Genomic DNA, 12,374 nt, shown 5'->3' on the forward strand with positions numbered 1-12,374 from the left:
TTAAAATAAACTATAACTGTTAATGATAGTGCTTCTATAGATGCGACAATTGTTTTACCATACATGAAATCATACAGCTACACGTGTAGATAATTTAACATGACTGAACAATTCACTTAAGTGAACCCTGACTATGAAACGTCCTTAAAACTCCCCACTGCTTGCTCTCTCTCTCTCTCTCTCTCCCTCCCTGCAGATTATCCGGAAATCTAATCAGTATTGTTGATTCCAGTTGGTGATTATTAGATAGAGCAGTGTAAGGGAAAGAGACCTGCATTGGCACACACTGCCTCCACACACTCACAATAGATAAAAATATTCCACTGAGAGGTGGAGAAAAGAAACAAAGGACGAGACTACAGCTGCCTCTCTTCCTCCCACACAAAACACTCACAGTTCCTCATACCATTTATGTCTGTGTGTGTGTGTGTGTGTGTGTGTGTGTGTGAGAGAGAGACTGCTATTGAGGTATACTGACTAATATTTAACAATTCATTTTGGACAATGATCATAACTGTAGTTAAGTAAACTGATTAATAGTCATTGTGGGTGTAACTTGGTTAAAAAAACACTCAGTTACTTGGTTAGATTTTGGCACAATTCTATTAACCTTATAGAAAACACTGACAATTTTAGACATGTGGTGGAAACACAGGGAGAATAACACACAGTGCTGAATATTTGTTCCTTGGTGCATAATAAATGGCCACATAATGACATTACTGTATCTATAGTTCCCAGCACTCACTCATTCACTCACTCACTCACTTTCCTTTCTCCCTGTTGACCCCTGCTATGGGCATCTGTTAGGACATCTTTAGCTTATTCCATCCCACATCCTATTGTGGTGCAATCAGAGGAGCCAAGTTAGCCAGATGAGGATCTCCCAAATGGCTCCTTGCCAGTTTTTCAAAACAAACTGGTCTTTGCCTATCTTTCACTTAAATTTACTCACTTAAGCATATTCAGCTTAACGGGGTCATGGTGGATCTGGAGACTATGCCGGGAACACTGGGCGTGAGGTGGGAATACAGCCTGGACTGGCACCATGCACATATATTCACACAGTAACCCGAACTCAGGATCGAAGCCGGGACCCTGGAGCTGTGAGGCAGCAATACTACCCACTCCACCACTGCATTGCTCTATCACCGAAATGTTCAATAAAATCTTAATGCACTTTCTGACTGATAAAAAAAAACATTAAGCATTGCAATGTATGTGTCAAATCAGCCAGGCGCTGCAGCATTGACAAATTCCTGCAGTAACATTGTTATCATTATTGTCAGACATTGCTGTGGCTGCACTTAACTTACATTAGTATATCAAAAAGACAAATCTGGAGAAGATTCCTGTCCGTTTATATTTATCCAACAAAAACCTAAAAGAGCTGGCACAACGAGTCAAAGCACTACGAAGCACATAGTAATGAGCAGAACAACCAAATTAGTTTTACTGAAACCCAGACCTAGTCCTGGACAATAATCACATACTAAAACCAACATAAATGCAGTAGACAGTAATGCTCATGGGAGCACAGGCAAACCCTGGCACACATGCCTACACCAGTGCTCTGAAGAAGAACCTTTGTTTCAAAAATAAATGATCACTCATGTATATAAATTAATGACGAATATGGCTTGTCTCTTAACAAGTATTCTTTAAGTTGCTTTTGTTCCAATATCAGTAAAGTGGTTACTGTTAGTCTCTATACTCTCTATCTTTAATAATAATAATAATAATAATAATAATAATAATAATAATAGTTAGACAGACTGTGCCTAAATTGGCTTTCCAGCATACACACATCCATACTCACCTCATTTAAACCAAGACAGTCATGTCAGCATTTTGAAACTCCCAAAATGCTGCATTAGTGAAAGCGATTTCAGTCTAGTGGATGTGCTGATGTATTGGCACTGCTTGTGTATGTGTTGAGGTATTGATGTGCCTAGTTGTGTAAGCTAGGTCAGAGCATGTGTGAAATCCAAGACCTCTGAGTCAGACGCTTCAGGCACTCAAGAGATCGATCCTTGGTCTATCTCTCTTTCTAGGGTCATAACAGATAGAACAGAGCTGCACTGCATATTTTCAAGTTTCAGTTTTTTGCTTACATCATGCACCTGCTTCCACCTGTAATAGTTTACAGGAAAAATGTACACGCTATTTAAAGATAGTAAGTCAGCTTTCTGTTGAATACACTGACTGGAATGAACCCAGGTGGTGAAGTGAAACTGAAAGAGCATAGCATTGTACAGGTAAGGTTGCAATGTACTCATGAACATCACCAACAAACATAATAACCTTTAAAAAACTAATTCATGACAACATGCATCTTTAAGTGCAGCAAACTAAAAATAGTTTAGAACAGGACTCCTCATATTCTCATTATCATAAGCTATGGTAGAGTCTGTTATAACTACAGACATACACTCAGTGTCACACAACTGGCTAAACCTGTTGTCTGTACTATCTGATATTCACTCTGGCCCCCCTTAGTTACCCTGCTTCAGATCATTGCCACACAATGTCATGTGCAGACCTGCAGAACACAACACAACCCAACTGGAGATATGATGCAATATCCTGGTGTATAGTATTTTACACAAGTTTTCAGTATAATACTTAAGTACTGCTTTTTCATTCAACAGTAAAAATCTGAGCTTCCCATACAATACTGCAATACTGAGATATCAATACACTAGTGAAATCCCGAGCTTCCCATACAACATTGCAATACTGAGATATCAATACACTAGTGAAATACTGAGCTTTAAATACAACACTGCAATACTGAGATATCAATACACTAGTGAAATACTGAGCTTTAAATACAACACTGCAATACTGAGATATCAGTACACTAGTGAAATACTGAGCTTTAAATACAACACTGCAATACTGAGATATCAGTACACTAGTGAAATACTGAGCTTTAAATACAACACTGCAATACTGAGATATCAATACACTAGTGAAATACTGAGCTTTAAATACAACACTGCAATACTGAGATATCAGTACACTAGTGAAATACTGAGCTTTAAATACAACACTGCAATACTGAGATATCAGTACACTAGTGAAATACTGAGCTTTAAATACAACACTGCAATACTGAGATATCAGTACACTAGTGAAATACTGAGCTTTAAATACAACACTGCAATACTGAGATATCAGTACACTAGTGAAATACTGAGCTTTAAATACAACACTGCAATACTGAGATATCAGTACACTAGTGAAATACTGAGCTTTAAATACAACACTGCAATACTGAGATATCAATACACTAGTGAAATCCCGAGCTTCCCATACAACACTGCAATACTGAGATATCAATACACTAGTGAAATACTGAGCTTTAAATACAACACTGCAATACTGAGAGATCAATACACTAGTGAAATACTGAGCTTTAAATACAACACTGCAATACTGAGATATCAGTACACTAGTGAAATACTGAGCTTTAAATACAACACTGCAATACTGAGATATCAGTACACTAGTGAAATACTGAGCTTTAAATACAACACTGCAATACTGAGATATCAGTACACTAGTGAAATACTGAGCTTTAAATACAACACTGCAATACTGAGATATCAGTACACTAGTGAAATACTGAGCTTTAAATACAACACTGCAATACTGAGATATCAGTACACTAGTGAAATACTGAGCTTTAAATACAACACTGCAATACTGAGATATCAATATATTAGTGAAATACTGAGCTTTAAATACAACACTGCAATACTGAGAGATCAATACACTAGTGAAATACTGAGCTTTAAATACAACACTGCAATACTGAGATATCAATATATTAGTGAAATACTGAGCTTTAAATATAACACTTCAGTACTGAGATATCAGTACACTAGTGAAATACTGAGCTTTAAATACAACACTGCAATACTGAGATATCAGTACACTAGTGAAATACTGAGCTTTAAATACAACACTGCAATACTGAGATATCAGTACACTAGTGAAATACTGAGCTTTAAATACAACACTGCAATACTGAGATATCAGTACACTAGTGAAATACTGAGCTTTAAATACAACACTGCAATACTGAGATATCAGTACACTAGTGAAATACTGAGCTTTAAATACAACACTGCAATACTGAGAGATCAATACACTAGTGAAATACTGAGCTTTAAATACAACACTGCAATACTGAGATATCAATATATTAGTGAAATACTGAGCTTTAAATACAACACTGCAATACTGAGATATCAATATATTAGTGAAATACTGAGCTTTAAATACAACACTGCAATACTGAGATATCAATATATTAGTGAAATACTGAGCTTTAAATATAACACTTCAGTACTGAGATATCAGTACAAACCTGAAATACCAAATAAATAATTAGCTTTCAGTGCAATACTGAAAAACTGAGCTTTCAATACAATACGATATCGAAATAATCTAAGGAAACGTATTTAAACATTCAAAAATGTGCAACAAGCCTCTTATTTATTTTTTATATTTTTTTTTTACAAGGTGTGTTTGTTGCCAGTGGCGGCATTTTGCTCTTAAATGAGTAACAGAGTTGAAAGTAACAAGGTTGAAGGTTTTTTTTTTTTTTTTTTTTGCGTAGAATTAGCAAATACACAAAATATGCCTAACTAGTATCCATGCTAACTGCATGAAGTCATTAATGACTTTCTAATAAATTACTTAAAATGCATTTTAATGAATAATCTACTTTCAGTATATAAGTTGGGCTGCAGCGTTGTATGTTCAAAGTGACCTCATCAGACAATATCGAAATATCACGGAAAATAGAACGAGAGAAAAAAGAATAAGAGAACTCACTTTTCTTCTTCCCATGATCTTCAGGAAGTTCATATGATGCAATTTCCTATTGAACATGTGACTCATGGAATATTCAGGTAACTGGGTTGAATGAAAGTACATTTTTCATAAGCCATAATGGATGGCTTGCAAGCATGCGATGTTAAATTGATTAATACATTAATTCAAAAAAAAAAAAAAGGCACAAGGCGGGGACACCCTGGACAGGGTGCCAACCCCCCCACAGGGCACAATCACACACACTACAGACAATTTAGAGATGCCAGTTGGACTGGGGGAGGAAACTGGAGTACCTGGAGGAAACCCCCGAAGCAGAGGGAGAACTCCACTCACACAGGGCAGAGGCAGGAATCGTACCTCCAACTCCAGAGGTGCAAGGCAAATGTGCTAATCCCTGAGCCACTGTGCCCCCATAAACATCACTAATATACTATTTTAATGATTATATTTGAGGGTAATCGTCTGGAACAGGCAGCATGCTGTTTGTAAGTGCTGTAGATGGCACCCCAATCATGAAATCACCCTACAAACTTTTGGTAAATTAACGAAATACTGACCTTTAAATACAGGACAAAATATTTAGATATCAATACAATATTATATCCAACATTAAGTACAATACAGTAAAGTGAAAAGCTAGTTATTTTAGGTATAATCAGCCATAAGATTCACATGGAAGTTGTTTTCCATGGGCTTTACTGCAGCACACTGTGATTCTCTGTAACTGCTTTGCATGCTGAATAAGCAAGCAGGTGAGAGCTGGGCCAGGACGGGGCGGGGCAGCAGTGACGCCCGCTCGTGATTGGCTGAATGGCCAGCGACTACACAGTGGGCGGGGTCCTGAAGCGCAGTCGTGCGTTGCGGGCTTGTATTTGCCAGTTTCACCTGAAGAAGACGTCTGAAGTGAGACAACTCTTAGTAAACTGTTGTAATAAATCAAACGCGCTGTCACCTAGCTGTCACTTAGCTTCTACACTGAACATATCTCGGCTCCGGGTTTCCAAAGTGCTGCTTTGTGTCGCTAATTAAAAGTAGCTGGAGAGAGTTGGCATGGCAGAAGCGAGTGAGTGTAGCCGAGCCGCTGCGTCCCGGGCGGCAGCTCCCAGCCCTGCCGACTCGCTGCTGCTGCTGGTGATGGCGCCCGCGCTCGAGGACGTGGTGGAGGAAGAGGACGTGTTTCTGCCCCAGCACTCGGCTCTGAAGAGCGGCACAGCGGCGGCTGGAGCGCAGGAAGACGGGCTCTCGTCTCCGGTGAAGCAGCTGGAGAGCGACTTCCTTCCTCTCACCATCCGCAAACAGGTGTCTTACAGGTGAGCAGACTGGCAGCACCGCGTACTAGCGAGCTAAACAGTGTGTAAGGGTCACGTGACCAGACTCTGCGAGCCTCCAGCACCACGTGCTAAATAGTACACAAGAATAGTGCACATCATCCCTGCCTTCTGCAGTAGCATACTAAATCCTATAGCAGGCTGGACTGCATGAAGCCTGCAGAATAAAGTGCTAAACAGCATGTCTTTCTCAGTAGTGGCAGATGCTGGTGAGGATGGAAGTGTACATAGCTGTACTAAATAGTATGTGAGTATACAGTATGGACCATCCCTACACAGGACCCTTGAATCCTCCTCGCCTCACTCTTACACTTTTTAGATTTTGAACATACACTTCAGCAAGTGAGTTCCTTACACAGCCACATGATCTTACAGTATATCCTGTTTAACTGTCTGTTTATAGCAATAAGTGCTAAACACCTTCTGTTTCCATAGCTTCTTTTTTTAATATCACTGAAGCAACTCATCACTGACAGTGTTCAAGTTTAATCTCTGAGCTTTACTCAAGCCTTCAGTTCATGCCATAGTGATAAAAACACAGGGAGAAGAAATAAGCAGCCAGTAGATGCTTGAAAAGGATGCGCTGTTTACAACATCTGTTTGATGACTTGCCTGATGTTTAATTAGAAGATATCAACATTTAACAAGAACACTGGAGCAATGGCTAAACGGTGTGGTTGAGTAAAGGTGTGTGTGCTGTGACACATTATAACAGCTGGAAATTATTATGATTATCACACACACACACACACACATACGAGCAACAGATTTGTGCTGAAGGAGCACACTAGTGTAGAGGGTACACTAGTGTATACTGATGCACAAGAGAAACCAACCTGCTGGATGAACTATGAAAAAAAGCACAGATTATCTCTTTTCTTTTCTTTTTCATGTGTAGTGCAGAAATCTATTGTTGATTATGTATAAAGAGCCACTGTTGCACATTGTTTTCTATATGCAATAGGCAGTAGTTCACTAGCAAAACTTTGTCACCACGAATGTAACCGTGTACATCTTACATTTAGGTTCCTTATTCCAAGAACACTGCTAAAGTCCTGCTGAAGTGAAAGTTAAAGAACGAGTGTGCTAATTTCAGATGACCTTTTCATTTCCATAACAGCGACAGGTTTGACAGAACATTAGTTCATTACTTGGGGCATATCAAAGCTTAGTCGTGCAGAGGCAGACCTGATCTCTAATGAAGATACAGTTTTTCAAAAAGCTTGGCAGTGCATTATGGAGAAAACAAGCACAAACAACACTTTCCCTTTAACCCCGCCCCAATTTCATGTAAGCTCAGTTTAACGTCCAGAGGAGTAACGTCGTGTCAAGAGTCTGAAATCTTCAAAATGAACGTTAGTTTTACAGAATGTAATTGGTTCAGAACACACAGCCCATTAACTGGTGTCTTATTTGGCTGCATTTCAACCCTCCTGGATTACATCCGGATAATTTCAAGTGCACTTTTTTCAGTCTCTGCTCATACTTTAACTTTGAGGCAGCTTCGGGTTGAATTAGAAATTTACAACCAAGTTTGTTGCCTACTTCTTTCTCACCCACCCTAAAGCCAAACATCCTCACTAGTGTCTCCATACACGTCTTTTCGTTAGAGCCCCTAGCAACCTGCCTGACATTTTTTTCCCTCGTTTCACACTGTGTGCTCAAGAGTTATCAGTCCAAATCTTTTAATACTAAATATATGTCTCCAGATATATTTGCCAGATTGTTGGGTGTCAGCTGATACTGATCTGACACTCACATATCTTTCTCTCTGCAAGCTTTTGTTACAGGGTTGTGTAAAACCTTAGCAGACCTTGTTGTGGTTTCTGTTCATGTGTAAGACCAGGGTTGTTTCAGTAAACATCACACAAGCCCATGGCACTGAATAATACTGAAATACATACAGCCAACCAGTATTGGCTCTGATAGCGATGTTAAGTAGTGGATTGGGATCATACAGAAATCCCCATTCGCATGTGTGATTATGAGATCACTGGAATGAAAAAGTTACATACAGTACATCCACTTTAATACACACACTTCTTTTTTTTTTTTTTAGCAGTACTATAAGTTGCTGTAAGTGGCTGGAAATGTTACGGCATTACCCACCAGTGTCAGGTTTTACCTGTATGTGCCAGGTCTTCTTTTTAAGCTGTGTAACTACTAGGAAGCCATCCGGTTAAAATCTTGAGTGTAACAGAACAAATGTTTGCGTTTCCACAGAATGCAGGTTTTTCTCATATGCAGTGCACACACATCCTGTCCACGGCTACAAACTCTATATGCAGCATCACGTTATTCTCTTAGAGGAGATCTTCCTATATAGTCTCAAACATAAGTCGGTCCACTGAGGTTAAATAATGTTTAAATAAAACATTTTATTTTGCAATAAGCCTATATTATATTGCTTTTTACAGAATGGTAAGAAATGATCTCTCTGTCTCGGTCTTCCCATGTGTGCTTTATGTAATTATGACTAGGCCTTGTACTCTAAGCAGTGTGCAGCATTGCAAGGGAGCATCTGTGTGTGTTTAGTGATTCCGAGTACACGATGCCATGCTTTGAGTACGTCTTATGTAACCGGATGAGAGGGATGCGGGGTGATCCTGGACTTTTTTGCCATATAAATATGCAAAGGTTAAGATTGACCCAGTGCCAGCGTCTGTGCCAGTCTGTGCCTCTCCATGCCCACTCAAAACCTGGTAGAGTGTCCGAGAGCAGGAGGTGGGCATTCAGGAGAGCACAATGCCCTGTACTGGTGTCAAACTTCCTGCTGATTCACTTACTACAGCTACAGATGAGTCACTGAGAGAGAGGGAAAGAACAAGAGAGAGTGAAGGTGGAGGAAATTGGCCAGAGACAGATTGAAGGGCAACGAATTCAGGGAAAAAATCAATACACAATTTAGAGCAGCAGTGACAAAAGGTCACTCTCCTGCTCTTGATGTGAGAAACCAGCAGGAGCCAGATAAAATCACATAATGACATAATGTCCCTCCTGCTAATAACTGAGCGGGAGTCAGTTAGTAGAACACAATGAATAAAACACACAAGCGATCACTCAGCAACTGAGAAGCTGTAAGTCAGACGCACAAAGGTATAAACATGAGATGCAGAAATGATATCCAGTGTGTTTGCTCTTCTCATACTGGATTTTAATATAGTGAGATTTTTCCAGCCTAATTTTAGTAAGCATGTGCCAATATAAACATTTCATATCTTCATTGCTGGTTTATGAGGCTACCACAGTCTCAGATGTTCTGTTCATCATAGGGCTGTATTATTAACTAAAATTATAAACACAATTTCATTGCTTAAAAGTAAAATCATGATTATTTATCACAACCATTTAAGAACTGAATAAATGTATTTCTCTTTATCACATAAAAATATTGTACATTGCCTGTGTTGTTTTAAGTGAATGAATATTTGAACCAAATTAAAATTTTAAATGCTGCAAAATTAGACTCTAAATATAGAAATTTGCCACAACAATAGTAGAAAGTGAAAACATATGAGAGGTTGTTGAGCAACATAAGTAAGGGAATCTATATTAAAAATAATGCACTTTAAGAAATACCATTAAGCACAATCAGGGCTATAAAAGAAAGCTATAAGTGAAGAGGAGGGAAGCAAAGAACCCAGAATGCCAGTTTCAGAATTGCAGGGTTTAGCTGATTATTGAACTTTTCAAGTTGTTGAATGTAAGGCCACATCTACACACCAACCTCTGTGAAGCTGTTTAAAGGGTTGTACAAAAAAAGCTCTTCCAAAAGAGCAACTCGCAAAATACAGTACCTGAACTTCATTACGCGTCGTTCAGATGAGATAAAAAATAAAATATTTTAGCTGTGCACATCCTTTGCATTTTTGGGGGGGATAAAAAGGGACCATATAGAAGGGAAACCCTAAACCCACTGTAAAATATGCTGATGGAGTTTTGATGCTTGGGGATGGTTTTGCAACTGGTGGTCCACTGGCTTTTGTGAAAGTTCACAGCAGGAATTTTGGCATTTATCACACAAGTATACAGACAGCTGGATGTTTAATTAATCCCGTACATGGCCATTACCACCATGTTGAAGACAAAGTCCCACTTTGCTGTTCTGCACAATGAAAGAATCGTGTGTTCCACCTTGCCACTTGGCACTGATGTTTAACATCACAAGTTACCCATAAATTAAGTCATAGCAGTTTCTATACACAAAAATGAGCTCTTCAAAAACGGGTAATTTTGTGGCTACATCTGCATAATCTGTTCCTTAAATTACAATTACAAGACTTGCGATGATGTGAAAATTCTTCATTATTGTTGTCTTTTCCGCTGTCATATTTGGAAATGTATTGCAGCATAAGGGATTTGAATACATGCATTTTGTTGGCCTTTCCAAAGGTAGGGTGAAGTGCTGGCAGAGATCAACTAAAACTGCACTGGGCAAACGAAATGGGCTGATGAGCCATTTATCGCTCTCAGCAAAGAGGTTCCTGTGGCCCTTAAAAACACCACATGCCAAATCTTCAAGCAAGTCGAGATCAGTAATCACATCCAAACATCCCAAACAATCTTTAGATGTGAGGTGTGCATTTTATATGACTTTACATTTCATCTGTGTCACCGTCTTAACCTTTGTTAGCACCGAATTCAGTAATCATGCTGTTAGTTATGTTGATGCAACTGACAATAAGTGTGATGGGAGCTCCTTATAATCATTTTACCGACAACTACACTTTTCTACCACCTGGGGTTCCAGCATACACACGGCCAGGAGTGCGCAAAATTATATACATTTTCTCATGCACAAGAAAACTTGATAAATCATATTCTGTGTATAGAAATGTCCATATGCACTGTCTACAGACAAAACTGTGAGTATGGTTGATAAATGAGACCCAGGTCTCCTCTGTCATAATGTTAAAAGAGATTGGAGATTAAAAATCTACAAAATTTTAAAAAATTCTGCAACAAGATAATGACCCAAAACACATATTCAGATCAACAAATGAACAAGTGCTATGCAGTGACATTCTCCGTCTTTGGATTTAAACCACTACTGAAATTCTGTGATCTGATCTGAATTAAAAAGGGCATCCACATACATGAACATAAAAATCTAAAAGATATTGAAATGTTCTGTGTGGAGGCGAGCCCAAGATCCCTCTTCAAGTGTCACCTTGATTGACATTACAGGATGAGCCTCAGTATTGTCACTGTCTCCAGGGGAGGCTTTACCAGCTAATATTAGTGAGATGCCAATAATTTCAAAACCAGTATTTTGGCTTAGTTCAATTCAGACATTGTCACAAAGCAGCCGTAGAGAAATGTGGATCTATATTTCGATTCCTTCTGAGCAAGCCAGAGATGACAATGACAAGCAAAAACTCCCTGAGGCAACATGTGGAAGAAACCTTGAGAGGAACCAGACTGAAAAGGGACCCCATCCTCTTCTAGGTGACAGCAGATAATGGTATTACAAATCATTACAGTATACAGGTGTAGAGTGAGTAAAGGCAAACAACACTAAGTATGTTGAAAGGATGTTCAGAATGAACAGATGAATAATAGTCCTGGGATGAGCACAGAGCAGTCTTTATGATTACAGCAGTTCCTAGAAGGTTGAAGTCTACAGTATCCAGGTGACATTATCCACTGAAGCAAGGGTGAGACTTTAGCATAAACTATTTTTGGGAAGTACAGATCTTTAGGGTATCCATGTGGGACTATCCACAGAAACAAGAAGTGAGTCACAAGTGCAGAACCTCCAAGCAAGAAGTAGAACATCAGGATGAATCAGGTGGGTCTGGAGGTTGAGACGAGCCACTGTAGTACAAATTTGTCTGGCGCTGGCATCACATCATGCAGCAGGAGGCCAAGTACAGCTAGACGGAGAGAGAGAGAGACAGAGAGAGAGTTGTCCTAGTAATATTATTTACATGATCTTCAAATGGGAGACTGGAGTAAATAATCACTCCAAGGTTTTTCGCTGCTGCACATGATGCAACTGACAGGCCATCCAGAGCTACTGCATAATCAGAAGGTTCACTTCTAGGCTTGGTGTATGTTGCCTTCATTCTCTTTTTTTTTGGGATGAGAAGGGGGAAAAAAGGAACGTTATTACATTTTTTTTCTTGCCACACACTAAAATAGGAAATGAATTCATTTTATTCATAAAATAATTTTTAAATAATAAAAAATGGACTT

The 12,374-nt window shown here is 39.0% G+C and overlaps 1 protein-coding gene across 2 annotated transcripts in view; it reads left to right on the forward strand.

Moving 5' to 3' along the window:
* The first annotated feature begins 5,690 nt into the window (after nt 1-5,690).
* The window catches only part of dgkza (diacylglycerol kinase, zeta a), a 150,949-nt gene continuing 144,265 nt past the window's right edge, over nt 5,691-12,374 (forward strand). Inside the window, exon 1 of one of the 2 annotated variants that reach the window (XM_053229555.1) lies at nt 5,691-6,158. In XM_053229555.1, coding sequence (XP_053085530.1) covers nt 5,899-6,158 — 260 coding nt within the window. In that variant the 5' untranslated portion in view covers nt 5,691-5,898. The remainder of the gene's footprint in view (nt 6,159-12,374) is intronic. The other variant, XM_053229557.1, reaches the window with a different exon arrangement.

Source organism: Pangasianodon hypophthalmus, chromosome 25 (genome assembly GCF_027358585.1).
Source record: "Pangasianodon hypophthalmus isolate fPanHyp1 chromosome 25, fPanHyp1.pri, whole genome shotgun sequence".
NCBI classification, from domain to species: domain Eukaryota; kingdom Metazoa; phylum Chordata; class Actinopteri; order Siluriformes; family Pangasiidae; genus Pangasianodon; species Pangasianodon hypophthalmus.